The 24,828-nt window shown below is 34.1% G+C and overlaps 1 protein-coding gene across 1 annotated transcript in view; it reads left to right on the plus strand.

Annotated features, from left to right (window-relative positions):
• Positions 1-24,828, plus strand: part of PRKD1 (Serine/threonine-protein kinase D1) — a gene marked incomplete at its 5' end in the record, with an annotated part of 154,737 nt that overhangs the window by 100,594 nt on the left and 29,315 nt on the right. Inside the window, 3 exons of the mRNA XM_051212282.1 lie at positions 15,678-16,007; positions 16,589-16,892; positions 23,273-23,393. Coding sequence (XP_051072451.1) covers positions 15,678-16,007; positions 16,589-16,892; positions 23,273-23,393 — 755 coding nt within the window. The remainder of the gene's footprint in view (positions 1-15,677; positions 16,008-16,588; positions 16,893-23,272; positions 23,394-24,828) is intronic.

The following is a 24,828-nucleotide window of genomic DNA, read 5'->3' on the forward strand; positions in this document are numbered from 1 at the left end:
AGAGAGATTACTCGGCAGACAGAGAGGAAAATATTCTTTCTTTAGTATAGAGTATTGAGTAAAAACCAGATGTCTAGGATTAAAAAAAAGCAAATTACTCAAATTTATCCATAATTTTAAATAACTATTATTATAATAATTTAAATTAGATTTATGTTATAGACTCTAACTGAAATGTAAATGTTATCTATTTTATACAAAAATTAAGGATTTTAGATAATGTGCTTCTGTATCTTAGTATGAAACTTGTCACAAGTGGCTTTTCACTAACTATTCAGAGATTGAATCCAAGATCGTCAAACATCATAATAACCATAGGTAACGAGTTTCAAAAGGCTATTTGGTGTTATTTAGTTTAAACTAAAAAGCGAATTTTTCTCTGGAAACATTTTATACTTACAATGAAATCATTATGTACTATGGGAAAATAAGTTAAGAATAGAGTTAATGAATTAAAAGATAATTAAAGTATAAAAAAATTTAAATGGAATGAGATTGATTTCACTTGACAGTTATTGGTTAAATTGATAAAGCAATATTTATTTTCTAATGACAATGTAACGTATTCATCTAGCATAAGGAACCATTGACTTACTTACACTTGTTACTCCTCGTAAATGAGCACAGGCCGCCCACTAGTACTCTCCATACAACTCTGTCCTGAGCAATCCTTTCCAGTCCTTTCCAGCTGTTATTCATTCTTTTTATGTCTGCTTCAATTTCCCGACGTAATGTATTCTTTGGCCTAACTCTTTCACCGTTTTCCTTCACGATTCAAGGTAGTAAGCGCTTTCCTCGTGATGCAGTTTGGTGATTTTCACAATCTATGAACTATCCACTTCCAGAATCTTGTCTTAATTCCTTCTTCAGTTGGAGTTTGGTTTGTCCTATCCCACAGTAGGGTGTTGCTGATCGTATCCGACCAATGGATGTTGAGTATCCTGCATAGACAACTATTTATAAATACTTGTACCTTCTTGATGATGGTTGTGGTAGTTTTCCACGTTTCAGCTCCGTACTGTAGGACTGTCTTGACTAGTGAATAAATAGAGCTACAAAAATTATCGAATATTTCTGCAACCCATTCGCATTATGTATTATATTTGCATTTATATATGTTCTCTCGATAGGTTTATACATACCAGTTGTTTAAGCGCCTGGCGCGAGACTGATAGGTCCTGGGTTCGAATCTCGCGAGGCGGAGTCGTGGATGCGCGCTGCTGAGGAGTCCCACAACAGGACGAAACGGCCATCCAGTGCTTCCAGGCTTTTCATGGTGGTCTAGCCTCAACTGACTCATGATCTCAATTGTTGAACTTACTACAATCTCCATAAAACCCCTTCTGATACTTATACATACTAGACAATGTGTAATGATGCTATATGCATGAAATATCTATTTATCCATTGGTTTTCTTCTGTCAAAATCAGAAGGCATGAAAAAGGAAGCGCTCATTTGTTTATAACTGATAAAATTCTTAAACTCAATAATAAATGCGTTTTGGATCAGTAAGCCACTCATAAATATAGTCAGTACGAAATTAGCAAGAAAACTATTACTTTTCCCACAATTTTTAAATTCATATCGCTTAACGTTACATTTTTGGTTTTGCAATGATGCTATTAGGAGTAATCTAACAACCATACTCTATATGACTGAATAAAATGAAGTATTGGATTATTTCTTTCTACTTAGATAAATAAACAAAAAAAACCTAGTAGCTTTTAAAATACAAAAATGTAATGCAAAAACATTTTTTTAATGATAACGCATGAATTAAGTAGTCCGGTTAAATGTCAAATTTATTACTGTCAAACACTTTTTATCCCAGTCTATCTTGGACAAACATGTATATATAAAACTTGCTTGTAACTGATAATAGTAATGATAACTCTATTCATTTCTACATTATCCAGTAACTCGTGTCTGTGATGTATACAATGCTTATGTTTGTGCTACGGTGACCTGCTCTATTATTTAGTCCACATATTTTTCAACTGTGTAACTATCACAATAAACTTCTCTGTTTTTAATTGTTTTTCAAACAGAAAGATTAGAAATGATAACTGTATGGGTTCACATACTACTAATAAATGCACTTGGTATTGTTTGGCTTGTATCTTCCCATTAAGGTTTAGGACTGCAATTGATCAGTCTATTATTGGCATATGTGCATACTATGCTTATGCCCCGATGTTGCCTTAATTCACAAGCTTTTTGTAAGCAATGATACATAGTGGCTAGCAGTGGAATCCAGGACGCGCGTTTCGCCCTATTTGGGACTTGTCAGCAGGTACATCCGAGTTAGAGTGGATGTGTTTGAAGCGAATGGTACTGGGTTCAAGTCCCAGAGTGAACATCAACTGTGAAATGCAGGTACATCCAGCTGACGAGTCCCAAATAGGACGAAACGCGTGTCCTGGATTCCACAGCTAGTCACTATCTATCATTACTATTAATAAATGGTTGCAAATTATTTTGTTGCTACATACTAGAAAATTCTTTTTTCTTAATTTATACGTTTAAGAAATGAGAGATAAATATACTGAGAATCAAGCACCTTATGTAATATATGTATATGGTGAATGGCAAAAAAATAGTAATACCAGCTGATCTGATAGAAAACATTAATCACTGAATACAACTGGAAAATACTGATGAATAGAAATATTCCTAAAATATGTTTTGAATAATTACAATCTGAATGTATTTTAAAGAGTTATTTGTTAAAATACCGCATAATTCCTATTGAGGATTCTTTAATGTTCGAAAATTTGTCGTATTGAATATAACTATTATTGTTATCTGCGTGTAAGAGACAATGAGTCATATGATCAAACATAAACTCAACTACTACTACTACTACTACTACTACTACCACTACTACTGTTACTATAACTACTACTACTAATGGTATTATCATTTATGTCGGTTATTCCTAAATAAACTATGTTGCAACTGCGTCATATCATAGTACTTCAACAACAACAAAAACAACAAAACGTATGAATCGGACGATATGATTAGAAACATGAGGACCATAGATGAGAATTTACTGGATATCAAAAATAAATTAAAACAAATATTTGAACATATTAATGTTTATATGAATTAAATTGATTATTAGTCTCATTTGTGTGCATTAAACTCAATAATACTTGACGATTATTAGTGAATAATTCATGGAAAAGATATATATATATATATATAATACCATAAGATTAATCGTTTATGTCTAATAGATATAACTAATCTGGTTACTTCTTGAAATATGATTAAATGACATAAATGACTGGAAAAATAAAACAATATCATTGGTTAATAATCCGTTGATTGTGTTACTTACTTACACCTGTTATTCCTCGTTATAAACCATAAGCCTACCACCAGCATTCCTTATACAACCCTGTCCCGAACAATCCATTCCAGTTCTCCCCAGTTCCTATCCATCCTTTACATGTCTGCTTCGAATTATCGCTATCGTCTATTCTCCAGACTTCCTCTTTTCCCTTTCCCTTCACAATTCTAGTTAGTAAGCACTTGCCTCGAAATGCAATTTGATCGTTTCCTCAATCTATGTCCTATCCACTTTCAACGTATTTTCCTAATTCCCTCTTCAGCTGGAATTTGGTTTGTCCTCTCCCATAGTAAGCTGTTGCTGATGGTCTCCAGTCAAATAACATTGAGTATCTTACGTAGACGATTGTTTATAAATACCTTTACATTTCAACGATGGTTGTTTCAGCCCCACATAGTGGAACTGTCTTGGTGTTCATATTGAAGATTCTCACGTTGAAATGTTGTTTGTTATATTATATTCATACAATCCTATTTTGATATGATAACCTAACTTCTCCTACCTTGTATAACTATTTTTTTTACAATAAACCCATACGTATAAATCTACACTACTATTGTATCTCTCTCTTCATTATAATTATCTTATTCTTTTCTGATTACAACATTTAATTCAAGTTCATCAATAATATATAATAGAATACCCCTTTATGCTAATAAGATTACTCACTTAATCTTTAACCTATTTTATTGCTGATGAGGAGTATTGAAATACCTATGACAAATTTATTTTATTCTATAAATATTATTATCTATACTTTATTAAAATTCTGGTCAGTATCATTGAATATACGTAACATTTAGTGACATTTAGTGGTCATTATATTAAATTACATATCTGGGTCCAGTTGTGTCGGAAGTTAAACTTTATTCACTGTTTATCCTAAAGCATAAGGAGAATATCTTTTAATAACTACTTCAACTTCGACAGATGCTCATTTCAAATGAATATTCACCTAAATTTGTTGATAGAAACTTTAGACCAACACAGCATCCTGAAAAAAAATCGACAGTTCAAAAGAAAAGGCGATACTGCTGCTAAACTCTTGAATAAACGGATTCCAAAATCCCTGAGTAAAACCTCCTATTCAATTAAGCTCTGTATTGTATTATCAAGCTGGCCTATCATAAATAATACTATTAAAATTTTTAGAAAATCTTTTCCTATCATATTAGTTATCAGTAACTAGTCTTAAACATTTCTAGTTTATATTATTCATACTTAAAAAATAAACTAATAAATAACAACTATTCTATTGATAGTTATGTAACAAACTGACGGAAACAATAGTCTTTATTTTTTCTCATTTATTTACAATAATGTTCATATTCATAACAAACAATCTTCGAAACGAATGAGTTGAGTTGATGATAATAGGGATCTCTGTAAAATTGTTACATAATACAAAGAATCATGTAAAATAAGATAAAACATAAAGAATGATGTCCTAGAATACAAATAACTAATACAAACTATTAAAGAAAACAAATTTGGGGGTTAAAATGAATAAGTTAATGAATATATTTCATAAATATAAGTTTATAAGTTATAGGAGATCTTGTTTTTTCCTTTTGGCATAGATAGTAGATAGACGTTAGTAGACTTATATTAATGATATTCTATAAGCTATAGCGTAATAATCTTCTGAAGCAACGGGATGTACTGAAGTATTTATGAAGATTTAGTGGTTGAACGTTGCTTTCTTTTTGTTATCTAATTAATAATATCAAATCTAAAACAGAAAACACAAATAATGTGAATACAGCTTATATATGTTGGAGATCAATAGAGCAAGTGAACTGAATGATTTAATTGGACCATTTTTTGATTGAGATCATGAACCGATTGATGTTAGACCACCTTTGGAAACCTGGAAGCACTAGACGGCCGTTTCGTCCTATTGTGGGACTCCTCAGCAGTGCGCATCCACGATCCCGCTCGCGGGATTCAAACCCAGGGCCTTCGGTCTCGCGTGCGAACGCCTAACCTACCGGACCACTGAGCCGGCATCCAATGGTGATAGTGTAAAATCAAAAAACTTAACGATTAGGATATATAAGTGTTACACTTGTGCAATAATATCCTCTACACTTGAGCATAAAGATTCTTGTCGGCTATGTCTAACCATATGAATGTAGAATATTCTTTTAAGGAAATTTGGATCTTGTTCAACATTTATAAGTACAAGTTTAAGGTTAAATGAAAATCATGTTCAAGGAAAATGTACATTTTAGAATAAACGATATAATTTTATGATTCACAATAAAATGTGCGGGATCGTGGATGCGCGATGCTGAGGAGTCCCATACTAGGACGAAACGGCCGTCCAGTGCTTCTGAGTTTTCCATGGTAGTCTAGCTTAAATTAACTCATGATTTCAACCAGTGAAATGTGTTTTGTCCGAGTTTTTTTTAGAAAGAAGTAGCTGGAATATTCAAATAAAACATGTTTACTCTTTAATTCATTTTTTTATTGTTTGTTTGAATCTTCACATTGATGTTTAGGACTACAATTGATCAGCCTTATATTGACATATATAAATCTTGTGCAGATTGCCCCGGTATTGACTTGAGTCACAAGCATTCTCAGCAAAAATGGACGATGTCTAGGAGTGGAATCTAGGATGCACGTTTTGTCCTATTTAGGACTCGTGAGCTAGACGTACCTGCATTCCAGAGTTGATGTTCACTCTGAGACTCAAACTCAGTACTGTTCGTCTCAACAAAAAATATTAAAATGAATTAAAACTTTATTCCATTGCAAAAGTTATTGGTCATCAGAACTGAGTAGCTAGGTGGATTATACGATGGCGTTTGAAGCAAATGATAATGCGACCGAATCCCGGAGTGAACACCAACTATGAGATGCAGATACATCCAGTTGACGAGTCCTAAATGGGACAAAACGACCGTCCTGGATTCCATACATTTTTGCTTATAAAGCTTGATTATTTGGTTTGTTTCAAAATGATTAATGAATTTTATTGAATGGTTCTTAAATGAAAAATATTGGATTAAATATTTTATTTACAAATGTTTGATTAGATTCATTTTAATGCCTTGATTACCTGTTATTTATATCAAGTCACAACATTAAACATGATATAAATAAAAGATTTAAGTTAGTAAAATAACATGATTTTATTGAGATCATGAACCGATTGACGTTAGACCACCATTGAAAACCTGGAAGCACTGTACGGCCGTTTCGCCCTATTGTGGGTCTCCCCAGCAGTGCGCATTCACGACCCCGCCCGCGGGATTCGAACCCAGGGCCTTCAATGGTGTTCTAACATCAACCGGTTCATGATCTCAATCAAAAACTTAACAATCTCCACAACCGCTATACTGATAACATCATTTTAAGTTCAATCTTTGAATGAACATACTTTTAAATGAATCCTGTGAATTTATCATATAAAGTTATCCATGAAATTTACATAAATATCATCATTCTGTTTGAAATAGATTTTAGTGGGGCCCCTTTGTTTTGTCGTCATTTAGAATGGACGATGTTGTCGACAGGCTCTTCACTTTAGTGGTCCAGGACCTGACTCCATTTTGATCGTAGGAATGATTGCTGTCGAAATATGTATATATCGCCTATCCTCGTATATAATCATAAACTTAAATCGCGTTAGTCAATGACGGAATTAAATAAGTCAAATAACGAGAATGGACTTTTGAATACATATATTTTGCATATGAAGTGAATGGAATAGAGAGAAGCGAAACGCCGCGCAGTGGATATGTCGAATAAGCCAACTCCATTTAGTCAAGCGTTAATCAATATTTATAGGCACATAAAAATAAGTTACAGACATATGATGAACGGGATGGGAAGTGTACACCATATGCGCTCATATAAAAACAGTCAAGATTGAGAAGCGAATAATTAACAAGGTCAGAAGATGACTCAAGTAGAATGAATAGATTGGTTTATCCGAAACTTGAACAAGGTATATATACTACTACTACTACTACTACTACTTACGCCTGTTACTCCTCGTGAAGGAGCATAGGCCGCTCACCAGCATTCTATACCTTTTTAGAAAAAGGTATATATGGGCTTAACATAATAACCGACACTACAAGATCATTTAATCTTAAGGTGTATTATGTTTAAGGAACTCATACTTCGTTGCTTGAAAAAAACTTTAATTTTAGCCAGCTCGCATGATTTCCAGCTAATTAGTTTCTCTTTTAAGTAGAGAGAGATATCAACTGCCTTTTTTAAATACTTATATTCATTAAAAAGTTGATCATGAAAAAGTTTTAATACATAGTTCTAGTAAATTCCATTATTTAGTTTAAGTATTTAATTAAAACACGTAGGGTTATTATGCAAATCATTTAAAATGTTATGATAATTTATCCATATACTTTAAATAATTAGTTGAATAAGTTCAATCTTTTGTTTTAATAGTTTCAACTTTTATTCCATGAAAACATGAAGATACATATGTTTAACATATGAATGAGATAATTTGAATTATGAGAAAATTAAAGGTTATCATATTGATTAAAGTTAGATATTAACACCGTTGGATGTCGACTCAGTGGTCTAGAGGTTAAGTGTTCGAACGCGAGACCGGTGGTCCAATGTTCAAGTCCCACGTATGGGATCGTTGATGCGTATTGCTGAAGAGTTTCATACTAGGATGAAATGGTCATCCAGTGCTTTCAGGTTTTTATTAAGTGGTCCATCTTAGATTGGCTCATGAATTAAACTATTTAATTTACCATAGATTTCCTATGGGTGATTTTCTTTAAATTAATCAACCTTAAAAATATAGGTGTAAACAAGATTTAAAATGTAGATTTATCACTAAATTTTTACACATTAAATAATAACAGGTTGATTTCTTTAGTTTTAAAGTGAAACTTCTCCGTAAGTCATATAGAAAGTGCTTGTTCATTTATATAGTTCAACTGTAAAGTGTTCATTGTGAACTTAAAACTTTTGATGTGCACAATTTTCATGTCATTTCAGTTTGTCAAATCTTTTGGCATTACAAGATGTAGGATTCTACAGTTGTTTTTTTCAGTTTTCAATGTTGTATGATACTATTGAATTTTTTTATGGATGCTTGAGTGCTCATCAGTGCTAACCTAATTTTAGTGCTGACATTCTTAGAATATTTTGCTCATGTAGCATCCACTGAACTCTGATAATTATATTCTACAAACACAAGTGGACTATGAAGTGTTCACATACAATGTGATACATTTAATGTTTAGGAGCGTTTAGTTGTGTACATGTGTTACGTTAACAAGAAAAGGAAGTTCATCTTTTATGATCGCCTTTTACTAATGTGATCTCATTTTATACGGTTCTCAAGTATATTTACGAAGAAAACCTATTGACATAATGCTTGAATTAAGATTAACTTTAGAAACCTTAAACTATCTAGAGTATTAACAAAGATGCGTACTTTCTTCTCATTTTGTCATCTATTTTAGCATCATAAAAATAATCAAAATAGCATAAACTAGATCTTGACTAAAATAAAAATGTTTAAATGTGTATTTTATTTTGAGTAGATTAAACCGTTGAGGCTAAATGATAAATATTAATTAGCCTAACTTCATTTGACAATAAAAATAAAATATCCTATATTTGGATAGAAAAAGCATAAATGACTAAGTTTCGGTATTTTGACAAGTAGATTTTTCTATGATTTTAATGATTTAGAAAAACATTATAAAATTACTATCAAAAGATTGAAAAGTAGCCAAACTCCAGTCTTCTGAAGTTTGCGGAAGCCGTTGCTAGCAGGCATCAAAAACCTGACTTATGTGTTCAAAAGGGGATGGTTATTAATATCTCTTTACCTTGGTGACAGTCAGTCTTTCAGTAACAACGTAGAACTGCGTACGTACATACATCAGTTCGATTTGCTATACCACATTAGCACAAAGATACAATTGTCGATTCAAATCCCATAGTGGTAGAGGTGGTAAAAGTATAGGCAGTAATCGGAAACATTAGGGTTTGAAGATGTTATTCAAGGAGTATAATCCGGTGAAATAAATTTGGAAAGAGGAAAAAAGGGACACGAAGAATTCAGAAGATTAGAAATTGGGAAAACACAAAGAGCGGATGCACCTGTGCCATTGCAAACGATTTTGAGCCATGTCATTCAAGGTCTCTAACCATTGGTTGCTATCATCTCGCGGTCCCCAACCAGGTAGTCTACACCTGCCAACATGACTCAGTCCACTTGTCAGTGACTTCATAGACCTGTGCCATGTTTTGATCTGGCCGCCCCTAACTTTCTTCCAACCTACTCCTATACCACTGAACATTGCACGTCGAGACAGTCGGTGGTTGGGCATACGTAACACGTGTCCCAGCCATCTCAACTGATGAAGTTTCACTACTTCATCGATTGATTTGCCATCCTTACCTACTACCCGCTTCCTAACAACTGTATTACTTACTCGATGGTCCCAGGATATACGAGCAATATTTCAAAGACATCTATGATCAAATACTAGTAACCTACGAATATCCTCTACTCTTACCGGCCATTTTTCACTGCCATAAAGTAGGACGGAACGAACTGCTGCGCAGTAAACACGTCCTTTGGTTGGTAGACGGATATCTCGCCTACGCCATAAATGACGTAAGTTGGCAAAGGCTAGTCGAGCCTCCTGTATTGGTGCTGAGATTTCGTCACACACTAAACCACATGGGCTGATGAGACTTTCAAGGTAAGTGAAGCGGTCGACACTCTCAACTACTTCACTCCCTATCATTAGTTCGGGTGTCGATGCAACCCAATCCTGAAGCAACATTTTGCATTTCGAGGGGGAGAATCGCATGCCGAACATGCCCGCATTGTTGCTTAGAGTGGTCATAAGACTCTGCCTTTTGTCAGCGTCTTCGCCAAATAAAACTATGTCATCGGCATATTCTAAGTCAACAAGTGAACCTCCCGGTAGAAGTTCAACCCCTGGAAATTTAGATGAGGAGAGTGTTATCTCTAAAAGTACGTCGACCACAAAGTTGAACAAGAATGGAGAGAGTGGGCAGCCCTGACGAACACCACTTGAGGTAATCAATTCTGATGACAGTTCGCCATAAGCTCTCACTCGACCAGTTGTGTTCGAGTAGAGAGCCTTTATAAGGTTAATGTACTTCTTTGGTACTCCTTTCAGTGACGAACACTGCCACAGAGTCTCACGACCAACAGAGTCGAATGCCGCCTTAAAGACAGCGCACAAACGACTGTCTACTGGGATTCAGTCTAAGAGAGCTAGTTCTGGCTTAGGACTCAATGCTATACCTACGCTGGCGAGTCCACGAGAAGCAGCATCTGGGCTTCCAAATACACGAAGTGTGAATCGAGTTGGTTCTTTGTTTTGACATGGTGATGTCAAATGAATGATGCTACTCGGATCCTGTATGCACGTTTCGGAGACGCAGCATATATCGATGGCGCGAGATTCTAAAGTCATAGCTAAGCAAGCTTGTTGTCCTATTTGGCACAGTGTTCGGACGTTATAAGCTCCAACATGAAGTTTAGAGCATGGTTTCAGGAGACCAGGAATAACGTCCCGCGTACTCGAATCGTTTTCCATAGTGGTGCGAGGCGATAAAGGGACGTGAGAAGGGTTAGTCGTGGAGATAAGAGATGTATTAGGAGGTGTAGGAAAGATTTGAATGTGACTAACTTGGTCTCGTGTGCTGTTACGGGTATGAGGGCTGATATCACTTCCCGGCTTTCCACACCGTGGAAGGGTATTTCTTGAGGAACCTGAAAAAGAAGTTGGGTTAATGTTGGCCTTAACGACCTGGGAGCGTGACCGCAGAGCCTAAGGGACAACTGCTTGAGGTCGTTCGTGCACGGCCTTTGTGTGAGAGGTTTTTAATGTGTTAGCTCTGTTCTTCATAGGGCCTTACCGCCGGAGACGGAAATCCGTGAGGTGAGGTGAGGTGAGGTGTGACATTTTTAGAGTCGACCTTTTCTAACCCCTTTCTTCTTTGTGAGAAGATGCTGGTTGTCCGAGGGAAACACCTTACTACTGTCACATCCCACTACAGTCAGCAGTACGACCTCGCCCTCAGACCTAGAGTTGCTGCTTTTAGTCTTACCGTTCTCAAATCGACCTGCCTGGCATGGTAGAACCTACAGGAACATATGTTTCAGACAATATAGATCGGTTGGGTCATGACGATAGGCAAGCCCGACCACCGCGTCAAGGTAGCAGCTACGGTCGGGTGCTTTGGTGACACTATTCCTTCGCTGCATCTCAAAAATTTTTTCTCTAAACTCTTTCTTGCATTTATTACACCATTAAGTTTTATTTCAACTACCTTCCATATTAATAATCTTATTTTATCAACTGAGCTCTACTCATTTTATTTCTATCAATGTTTACTCACTATGTAATCACTTATTTCTATCCGTTTGAACAGTTGTCACAATTAATGTTGTAGAATGTTCTTTCACACGTGGTATATACTTACAATATTCAGTCTATTAATTTTATTTAGACCCTTGCTATACTATACTAATATGTCTTCAACATAACTTCCAAACATGCAAGTAGTTTAAACCCATTATGTCATTATAATTTTAAATATCACAGGCTGTAAGCAGCTGACGAGAACCTACAAAATAAAATGAATCCATGTTATTCTGCTAGAATCTTTGTTCTTGCTCTTTTCAAGACAATAAAGAGAACTATGTGTATAAAATGAATTGTCTCAGAATTGTGGAACAGTTGTTATCTTAAAGATAATAGTTAATTAAATATTCATGGATCTAGTATGTATTCATTTTTCTATCTCTTAACGAAATTATTACGTAGTGTGTATTTGTATCAGAAAGAGCAAGTATATACATTCGATAAACTTTATGTTGCTTAGAAACTCATTTCAGTGCAGTCAATCGAGATTATAATATTTACATTGGTAGTTTGGAGATTTTTTTTTACAATTCAAAGATAATTTTCCAGTGTATTGATATCAGCAAGGGAAATCAATAAAAGAACAAAGTTGTGTTCATCCTACCTTGAAAGTTTTCATCGTTCCTCTGAGATTTGAAAGTAATTAAACCTAAGACTTTCATTTGATTCAGTGAGTAAGGTACTTACACAATAATCAATAATCATACGGTTTGAAAGTTAATCAATGTTTGAATATTTAACTAATATCGATTTATGATAACAGTTTTTTATAGGCATATTCACAGTTAACTACTATGTATAACAAGTGTGAAAAGACCTATTCCACATATCAAAAAATTAATCAATAAACCTATATAAATATCCTTTATCAGATTTCCCTTTATTCTAAATCTTTTAGGTCACCAATAAATAATTAAAAGCTAAATGATCTATTAAAGATTGATCTGAAAAGTAATGATAATGAATATATACAATAGTATATATTTTATTATTAACAATGAATATACAGGTCACGATAATGCCAAGAGGATAAATCATCATCATTATCATCATAAGTTTATAGATTATTCCACATCATGAATAAATAGATCATATATATGGAACATTTAAGAAATTTACTTTTGATATGTTCCCTAATTACATACCTAACAAAGATCCACCTGAGCTACAAATCTTCTCCACCATCTCAATATCATGTGATTTTGTTTCTCCTATAAGACGTTTGCATTCTTTTTATTGGGTTACCATTATAAGTGTTTATTACTTTTATTCAACAACAAAAAAAGGAAAGAAACAAACTAATAATTATATTATCTTCAATGATTTTCAATAGAATTTTCATACTTTCCTTTACATTATGGAATATGAGCTAAAATTCATTACATTATTACTGACTTATTTATGATTTGCTTTTCTCTAAATGGTCGCTCATTATTTATTGTACACCTTGCGTTTCATTTTTCTAATCGCTGCTATGATTACCTTTCTAATGCAGTCATCTTTTTAATAAATTATTAATGACCATATTTAAACTAGATTCATGGAATTTGATTACTAAACGGGATATTAGTGAATACACAGTGGTCAATCATTGTTATAACTTGTGACCGCCGATTAGAGAGCACTGACTTATCGATCGGATCAATGACGCATAAAACACATGCGAACAGTCTAGATTCCTGATTGGCCTTGCTTTCCGCCTAGCCCAGCCAGTTAAGTCCAGAACACCAATCTCAGCCTCTGCGATATGAATCATTATATTTCAAACATACTAGGTTTATATACTAATCAAACAGACCACAACGTACCAATAAAATATGAAACAACATTTGTACAAGAATTAGCCAGATGTGGCTGCGAATGAGGGAAGTAGTAATTAATATACTGGGTATACCTCAAGAATGGTAAAACGCATAATAATAGTTTATGGGTCAAAATAAAGCTTATAATGAGAGGAATATGAATATGTATGGTTTAGTTACTTAATAATTATACAATAGGAATATATGTTTAGTATTGGTCCATCAATAGATCCCAAAAGTTACCATACATTATTCTTGTCGGGACACAACAATCATGTAAACATTTCTGTCTTAAAGAAAATCAGTAACTTCTCAAATAGCTCAATGGCAATTTGTTTGACTGTGATATGAATAAGCACATGTCTAATTTCTTATGGAAGTACCACATTCCTCAAGGTTACAGATACGCCTTGCTCACGTATGTCAACTAAGATGAAACTAAAGTTGAGAATTTCTTACTGACTATTCTCAATCACCTCATATCAAGTATGCAGAGTTAAAACATTTCGACTAGTCCAAAAACATCGCAAATTCATTGACAAAAATCTATCAGAATATAGTGTGAAGAAAAACAAAACAAAGATGATATTAGTTAAGAATAAATGATCAATAAATTTAATACAAAGTCTTGTATAGTTCTAAATTTATACTTGTAATTTTAGATAAATTTTTAAGGAAGTTTCATGTTTGAATTGGCTTGTTGTCTCTATCATCATTCAATGATTGTTTCAAATATTTTAGGATTAGGATAAATCAAACACAATAAGACGACTAGTTAAAATGCATTACATAACTACACAATACAACACTTGTAGATGCACGTTGTCTAACAGGTAAATATATATTTTCAATAAAGTCATAACTATCTTTAGAATGATAATGTAAAAAAAATGTAAGTTTTATAAAGTTGGAAAAAACATTAAATTAATCATACAATATCAGAAGGGGTTTGTGGAGATTTTAGAGATTTTCACAGATCGAAATCATGAGTCAGTTGAAGCTAGACCACCATGGAAAACCGTCCAGTGCTTCCAGGTTTTCCATGGTGGTCTAGCTTCAACTGACTCATGATTTCAATCTGTAATCATACAATAGTTATTTATAGGTGTTTAATGATCGAAATGCTGTGTCGTTGAGGGATTTGTTTTTAAGGTTTTGTAACGAACTATAGGATATTAACTCTGTATGTTATACATGATATTATTCATCTTATATTAATAATATAACTCTTGAGAGATTGTAAACCACTTGAGTAGTATTCTATAAACATTTCAACTGATATATCATGATGTGAATAATGAATGCCAACTGTTGGAATCCATTTATGGACTCATACTATACATATAGTTTTATTGCATAAATGTTAAGTAACTAAACCATGCATATTCATGTTTCTCATATGATGAGCTTTATTTTGACTGGTAAACTATTATTATACGATTTACCATTCTTGAATTATTCCCTGCCTATCAATTACTATCTTCCTTATTCACAGCCACATTTATTTAAATCTTTTACAAATGTTGTTTTCTATTTTTTGGTGCGATGTGATCTGTTTGGTTTGTATATAAGCCCAGCATGTTTGAAATATAAAGATTCATATCGCAGAGGCTGAGATTGGTGTTCTAAACTCAACAGTCGGGGCTAGACAGGAAGAACGACCGACATAGACTCTAGACTGCTCGTACGGGTTTACGTATTATTGGTTCGATCGATAATTCACTGTTCTCTAAGTGGTGGTATCATTACGTCACATATTAATAGGGGCAGAAGGCCACAAGTGATAACATCAACTAATACCAGTTTACAATATCTGAATTTAGCAATTATTCTAATGAATTACCTATATCAATTTTCTAATTTCATTGGTGTTTCTAGTTAACAAAATGACTCACTGAGTAAACTTAGTGCAAGTGTTTCATAATTGAAGTAAATGTCGATGAAAAAGCAAACTGTGGTCCTATATCAAAAGATATATTGAACATATTATCATAATAAATTGTGAGTTATTTTAAGGAAAAGAGATAAAGCACAATACAAAATTGTTATTAATTACCACATTCTTTGTTAATTGCATAATTCCTAATCTTTTATTATAGATACACAATCAAGAAATTCCTCCTCACTGTCAATAACAACATTGTTAGGAGTACAAGATCCAACGACATTATCATCATCATTATCATCCACATCATCGTCATCAAGTGGACCAAGTAAATTTAAAAAACGTTTATTTCTTCGTGGACAGACAGTTAGTGCTATTAATTCTCAAACTACGAATGAACAACAACAACAACCGGAAACACCATCAATCGATCAAAAACAAAACAGATTTTTACATACAACACAAAGACAAGTAACTGAAGAAAATCTATGCTCACCCTCAAAAAATGAACTGACAGAAATTCAACCACATTTTGTAGAGCCAAGTAAGTTAATTCTGAAAAAATTCATTTTTTCATAGTTTACATCATTGGCTGATTTCAGTCAGATCACCATGAAAAACTACAAAATACTGGATAGTTAGTTTGTTCTAGTATAAAACACTCTAAATGGCCATCTGTGATCCCACTAGGACTATTGAGCTGTCATAAAATGATTTACATGACTAAGTTTAATTAATACACAGAATCGTCAACCAATTTTTGAATAATATTAATAAGTAACAGTCTTATATCCGACATGATTGAACATCAGTGCCCACCAAATTAACCCTCCACCGTGGTTTATCAGAACATTAAAATATATATGGCCAAGATATAAAAAAAGAAATGCATGAAAACGAGTAAATAATCGCGAAGTGATTGGTAGTTGATCTAATATTACTTCAGACATTTTGATGTTCCTTAAATCAACCTTTAGAAAGAGAAGGATTCACCATATATACATATAGAACAAGTGAGAAAACAGTAAAATTTGATCTGAAGTAAGATTTGTTCGTTAGTTGAACACTTAATTTTACGTAGTCTACATCTACCATATACTCATTAATTGAAATTTTCACTTTCAGCATCAAAATTATTATCTTCATCAAATTCTTCCACTGATAATAAATTAATTCATTCTACTGATGTAAAAAATATTCAGTCAACAATTGAAGAACGTAAAGCACATTTTCGTGCACAACATCAAATTAAACAACTATGTGAACCGGATATGAAATTTAATGATTTAGTTAAATCAGCTGATACCGATCCACAGAGCAGTGAAAATGTTGATCAAACAACTCATTTACAAATGGATTTACATAACTTATCAACTGATTTAAGGAGTTCAATTGAAAGACCTTTGGTAAAGGTTAATCCATTGTTATGGTAAGAATTTGATTGTTATACTGCTTAATCACTAATAAAAAGGCTTAATTTATTAAAGAGATTTTTTAGAGGTTATTCAATCTGGTGTTCGTATCTAACAGGATAATTATTGTAAGCGAAATAGAATCGGATATCTCTTTCAAACTAATATGCGACTCTTTATTAACACGTACCTACTATCTCAGTGTAGACAGAACCCATAAACTCCAGGCTTTGTGGCAATCATAGTACAATGGACTGGCTTCTTGTAGCCGACGCTTTCAATTTCATTCTGCTTGTGTAATTGTATGGACACCATCTATGGTCAATAGGAATGACTTTTTCACTCTTGAGATGTTTAAAACCTGTTGTTCACAGTTTCTCACTAGAACATTAAGAAAAATTCTTTAAATTAGTAACAACATAATTGTTATAAGTATAAACAGATTATTAGGAATATTGAGGTTATAGTTTACATCAGAGCCTGACTTAAACCGGGCAAGCTCTAAACATTATGAAGAAATAAATTGCTGTTTATTGTACCTTCTAGGTATACAATTAAATAACGTCAATCGTGAGGTACTATCAATATCGACTGTTCAGTTTCATCGGTCAGATTAAATTAAACCCAATAGTAGCTAACCGTTTCACTGATTTAACGCTGTCCAATAAATAAACACCAGACCTAGACAAATAGCTTTCTTTTGATAACTTACAGAGCACAGATGGTCAGCGGCGGCTTAAACAGTTCAGTGGTTACATTTCAATAAACCAAATGAGTGATGTTGGTTTAAATCTCACAGTGTGCGTTAGTTTCATCAATATTTATAGGTATACCTATTTAATGAATTCCACATGACAAAAAATCTAGCCTTCACGTTTTCTAACGATTATTCCTAACTGCACAGTATTGAGTCATTTAGAATATCGGTCACATCTTAAATTGATCGACTGAATTTAATTATCACTAAGATCTAGACAAACATAACATTAGTTGCTAGTCAGTAGTTAATCAAAATAATTGACAATAAGCAAAATAATTGTAGGGAAATGGATTTATTTTGTGATATGCTGAATGCTTGAACCTAATTGCATCCACTTCCGTATATACTGCCGAATAGTATGACCAGGTATCACCAATAAAATGTACGTATTTGATAAAAACATAACTAAAATAACCCATTGTATTGTAGTGAACAGAACACAGGTGGGGACAATCGAATGTATTCAACACACAATTACAGGACTTGTTAGTAAAATCTAACATTAAAATAGTAAATGCTTAATTTGCAAAATGTCCACCAATTGTCTCAAAAGGACTCAGACTTGATTGTTCTTGCATTTTCATACAAACTGAATCCTATTTCCATTCTTTACTGTTCGATCGTCTTGTCTCTCTGCTGCCAGACCTTCTGTTCACGACTAACATCATATACTACTTATGTCAATATAAGTAGCACACACCACAGTATCAATGAATTAAAATAAAGAGAATTCAGTGGAGATTTTCTTTTCTACGAAATCATTTGCTCAAGCTGTACATTGGTATTTATAGTTGTGTGATAAATATATGTCTATAAAACGATAGGAAAGAATGTATTATAAAGTGATCGTTAGGAGATCGAATTAAAAACGTACGCACTGATGAGGCGTTGGTCATCCACCAACTCAAGCCCAGACTCTGAATGCAAAAACGATACTTCGGGCCTGTCAACCTTCCTTGACCCTGATTCCCTTTTGTGGTATGGTTTGGGATATTATTATTATTATTGTTATTATTATTTGATTATTTAAATTGGTTTGTTGTAATTCTAAACAGTAATCAGTTTCTATTATTACGACCTTTATGTTTTGTTGTTTTTTCTTCATATCTGTCAATTGGGCAATTATCTTTAATAATTCTGACCTGTAAATTAATTTCAACCTTATATTCTTCTCTAATAACTCTGCCTGTAGCTCTTCTAGACTTACTACTGGTCACGAGCCCACACAAAGAAGGAGAGTCGGGTATGGGGTCGGCAACCCCATCTCGTAGAAAAATATCTTGCTAAAAAAACGCCAACCAGATTAAACAAATTAAAGTAAGTAAACTCTGTCCTCCGAGTTAAAAAGAATTATCACGCCTCACAAGGAAAGCCGAAATTCTCCGGAAGTTACGAGGCCGATGCTCCTTCTAACAACCAGAGCAAAAATTAATGTAGGTGTATGAAACGTCCCGACAATGTTCAAGACTGAGAGAACCAGTCAAATAGCAACGGAAATGAGGAGATACAACGTGGCGGTTCTCGGAATCAGTGAAACCCGTTGGACCCAAGATGGACAGCAAAGGCTAGATACGAGAGAGATGCTGCTGTACTCCGGTCACGGTGAGGAAAATGCTCCACACTCAGGGAGTTGCTCTGATGCTATCCAAAAAAGCATGTAATGCACTCATAGGATGGGAATCTCATGGATCTTGGATCATCAAAGCATCCTTCACAATAAGGGAGGGAATCATGATGAATGTTGTCGAGTGTTGTGCATCAACCAATGATAGCAACAACGACAATAAGGATCAGTTTTATGAGAGGCTGCAACCAATCATAGCGAAGTGCCCAAGAAACGAATTCATCATCTTGATGGGAGACCTAAATGCTAAAGCCGGAATAGACAATACCGAATAGGAAGATATCATGGGATGACGTGAACTGGGAAAGAGAAATGAAAATGGTGAGAGATTTACAAACCTATGCCCACTCAACAAACTGGTTATAGGCAGCACAATATTCCCACACAAAGGCATACACAAAGCTATATGTGTCTCACCGGATCACACTACACAGAACCAGATCGATCATCTTTACATCAATAAAAAATTCAGAAGGACAATGGAAGACTTGAGAACCAGGAGAGGAGTTAAAGTTGCTTCAGATCCCCACCTGGTTGTGACCAAGATGAAACTGAAGCTAAAGAAATACTGGACGGCTGGGAAAACAGCAGCACAAAGGTTTCATACAGCCTTCCTACGAGAAACTGACAAACTCAACAAATTCAAGATAATTCTCAACAACACATTCCAGGCCTCAAAGAGTCTACTAAAAGAAGAAGAAACTACAATGGATGTCAACTAGAAAGGGATCAAATAAGAATCAACTCCAACATATCTGGAGGAGCTCGGCCGCAAGAAGCATCATAATAAGGAATGGATCTCTATAGGAACTCTGGACGAGATTTAAAAATGGATATACAAGAAGACAGCAATTAACAACAGCCAAACATGAACAGAGAAAGTCAAGGCACTAGCTGAATACATAGAAGCAAACAAGCAAGTGAAGAGGAGCATTAAAGCCGACAAGCAGAAAGACGTGGAAGAGCTAGCAACGGCAGCGGAAAAAGTTGCAAGACAAGAAAATATCAAACAACTGTATTGACAGGACGAAGAAACTGGTGGGAAAATATGGTAAAGCAGAGAGATCGGTCAAGTACAAAAAAGGCAAGACAACAACTGAAATTCAAGGACAGATGAACAGATTGGTAGAACACTTCGAGGAACTCTTGAATAGACCAGCTTCATTGAATACGCCGAATATCGAAGCATTACCACGGACCTTCCTATCAATGTCACTCCACAGACGACGGAAGAAATCAGGATGGCTACCAAACAAATCGAGAGTGGGAGAGCAGCAGGACTTGACAATATACCAGCTGAAGCTCTGGAGTCAGACGTAGAAGTAACTGCTTGAATGCTTTACGTTCTATTCAGGAAGATTTGGAGGAATAACAAGTGTCGACGGACTAGAAAGTAGGACACCTCATCAAGAAAGGAAACATCAGTAAGTGTGAGAACTACAGTGACATCACACTACTGTCAGTACCAGAAAAGGTTTTCAATAGCGTTGCTGAACTGGATGAAAGACTCAGTGGACGCCCAACTTTGAGATCAACAGGCTGGATTCCGTAGGGATCGGTGGTGCACAGACCAAATCGTGACACTACGGATCATCGTTGAGCAATCAGTTGAGTGGAACTTGTCACTATATATCAACTTCAGTGACTATGAGAAGGCGTTTGACAGTGTGGAAAGGGGAATATTGTGGAAATTTCTTCGACACTATGGTGTACCTTAGAAGGTTATCAATATCATTCATACGACGGACTACACTGAAAAGTGGTGCATGGAAGAAATCTGACAGATACATTCCAAGTGAGTAGCGGAGTCGGGCAAGGCTGTCCACTCTCCCCCTTTCTGCACAACAATTGTAGTGCAGATTTATACGTATGTGTTTATTGTAAAGAAACTAGTTATACAAGGTAGGAGAAGTTAGGTTATCATGATCACTAATCATATCAAAATAGGATTGTATGAATATAATATAACAAACAACATTTCAACGTGAGAATCTTCAATATGAACACCAAGACAGTTCCACTATGTGGGGCTGAAACAACCATCGTTGAAATGTAAAGGTATTTATAAACAATCGTCTACGTAAGATACTCAATGTTATTTGACTGGAAACCATCAGCAACAGCTTACTATGGGAGAGGACAAACCAAATTCCAGCTGAAGAGGGAATTGAGAAAAGATGTTGAAAGTGGATAGGACATAGATTGAGGAAATGATCAAATTGCATTTCGAGGCAAGTGCTTACTAACTAGAATTGTGAAGGGAAAGGGAAAAGAGGAAGTCTGGAGAATAGACTACAACGAGAATTCGAAGCAGACATGTAAAGGATGAATAGGAACTGGGGAGAACTGGAATGGATTGTTCGGGACAGGGCTGGATAAGGAATGTTGGTGGGTGGCCCATGCTACTCCACGATGGATAACTGGAGTAAGTAAATAGGTATTCTTCTCTAATTCCTTTTAATTATTACTCAATCTCATTTGACAATCGGAAGCTCAAATCAACTTATGATGTAATGTTTTCCATCCATCTATTGACATATATTTACCACACCATTATAAATATAAATGTACAGCTTGAGTAAATGATTTCGTCGAAAAGAAAACTTTCTTCACTGAATTCTCTTTATTTTTATTCAATGATAACTAATAGTTGCATTAAAGTCAGTGGTACCTTAATTTCACATTCTGGACAGGTCGTTTTACTGTTATACGTGTCTACATTTCAAATTCCAGAGATAATAAGTATTCGAATATCTGTTTTTTCAGAAACACTAACTACTGATAAATTTTTTACTCTAAGTAAAACTTCTAGTAGAATAATACTTTTGTTAAGTAAACAATGATGAAGTGTCAGGATGAGCATTCTGTTAAACAATGCACTATATATATTGTTTAAATTTAACTAATTTTCTATACATTTCAATGACATAGATTATAAAATGCTGAAATGGTTTGTAAATCCAATATAAGATGAGTTTCAAGTCATGATGAAAGTTTACTCTGAACATTGTACTATCATATAAAGATTGTATTATAGAATTCTTTGCTCACAAATATGCTGTTAATGAAATGGACATTTAAATTCACTAGATATTCTTTTACTTGAATCTTCTCACTGATGCGATTGATCCAGTCCCTTATTGGTGTATGTGCACACTGTGTGTATTGCCTCGATATAGCCTTAAACAATACGTTATGAATTTAAACTTTACCCCATTGCATAAGAAAGTGGCTATCAGGACTCAGTGGCTAAATGGATAACGCGATAGCGTTTTGAGTGAACAGTACTGGGTTCGATTCTCCGAGTGATTATCAACTCTGAGCTGCAGATACATCCAGCTGACGTGTCGTAAACAGGACGAAATGCCTGTCCTGGATTCCACTGAAAGAGATATTAATTTTGTTTTTTTTTTTAAAAAGAAAATAAAACAAGAAAAACTTCAATTTAATTAAAACTTGACAATAAGGATAGTATGTTATAGTATAAATAAGCATATGATTTTATTTTGTTTCATTCTTTACAAATACAAGCATTAATCATTCTATAGTAAACAAAAAACGATTTTTTCTTTGAAAAAAACGTCAACTAAACAAATTTTCAATAGTTGGAATCATGAATCAATTGAAGCTAGACCACCATGGAAAACTTGGAAGCACTGGACGGTAGGTCCTGGTTTCGAATCTCATGGGGGGGGGGCGGAATCATGGATGCTCATTGCCGTCCAGTGCTTCCAGTTTTTCCATGGAGGTTTAGCTTCAATTGACTTATGGTCTCAACTATTGAAATAACTAAAATCTCCACAAAACCCCTTCTGATAAACAAAGTTTATCAATTTCCTATCATAATGATTGATTTTGGTCCAATAATTGTTTACATTTGAAATACTTAATTTTTCTAAAATATTTATTATTTTTTCAGTATCATAAACATTGATGTATTTTAATGGAGATTATAACTTTACAATCATTAATTATGCTTATTATTATTTTGTTATTTTTAAATTAAATTCTAGTGGACAACGAAATATCCCATTGATGCGTGTAGTTCAATCAGTTCGTCATACTAAACGTTCTGGAAGTAGTTTAATCATTAGAGAAACTTGGATGGTTCATAGAACTAACAAGGATCCAGTTGTAAGTAAAAGAATGTCATTATTACGTTTATATATAGTACTTTAGAATATTTAATTCGTAGAATAAGCAATATTACAGGCTTCTGCTTCTAAAACTATAGAAATATGCCTACTATACATATCTATTTTATTATTAGTTTATTTTGTATTTTTTTGATTATCAGTGAGATGTCACTTGTGATTGAACATCTTAGCTTGGAATCTCTAAATAACTTGTTTAACAATTATAAATGACTAACTTATAAAATAATTGGTTCAATATCAGATTATATATTGTAACTTCTGCAATACAATGTTCAGCTCTACATAAAAATGATTAATCAATAGTTTTTGAAGTGAACAGCATTGGGTTCATGTCCCAGAGTAAACATCAACTCTGTGATACAGGTACATCCAGATTAAAGTTCAAAATGGAATGAAATGCGCATCCCGAATTCCACTGCTAGCCACAATCCGTTTTCGCTTTAAAAAGAAATGCCCAAACACGTTGTCTGATAACTTCCAATATTCGGAGATAATTTAATAATTAAATTCATATAGATTAAAATATCTAATATAACTATTTCAAGGTCTATTCATCAAAATTGCTGGTGTAACAACAAGCTGGTTTTAAATAGCTCTTTTTTAATTATATACTCTAAACTGTTACATCATTCATGACTTGGATTTGTAGATAGAAAAGTTATAAGCGAAGATGGATAGTGGCTAGCTGTGGAATCCAGGACGCGTGTTTCGTCTTATTTGGGACTCGTCAGCTGGAAGTAACGCGCTTCCTGGATCCCACTGCTAGCTACTATCCATCATTGCTCATAATGCTTATGAATCAAGGCAATATCGAGACAATACGCACAGTATGCACATATGTCAATAAAAGACTGATCAATTGCAGTCTTAATCATCAATAGGAAGATTCAAGTAAACCTAGTGAATCTCTATTCTAGTTGTTTAAACTCAATTGACTGTTATTTTATTTACTTAGTCCTAATTTCTCAAGTTGTTTAAAATATATATTATCTATGTGATTGAACTATCTTGTGTGAATTATCAAAATGTTTATGTCATGTTTTTAGTTTACTTTAAGATTCTTATGGGAATATACATAGCATGCTTTCATGATATATATATATATATCAAGGAATCGACTACGCTAAGAAACGAAGGCAGTGAAAACGTCAGATTATATGACTACCATACAGGGTTGTATGACTTCTACAAGATAAATTAAGAACGGGAATAAAACGAACAAACTAATAACTCATTGTAATGTGAATAGAATAATTTAGTTAAAATAATTAATTTCTATTTTATTGATTGAAAATGATGGTTTCTAAGGAATAAGATGAAGTGCTCCCTCGAATAATCAGTAGTACAAAATCAAACAGGATTGAAAAAATTGTTAAAGATGTATATTCAAATACGAAAGAACAATAAACGGT

This window comes from Schistosoma haematobium, chromosome ZW, assembly GCF_000699445.3.
Source record: "Schistosoma haematobium chromosome ZW, whole genome shotgun sequence".
NCBI lineage: Eukaryota > Metazoa > Platyhelminthes > Trematoda > Strigeidida > Schistosomatidae > Schistosoma > Schistosoma haematobium.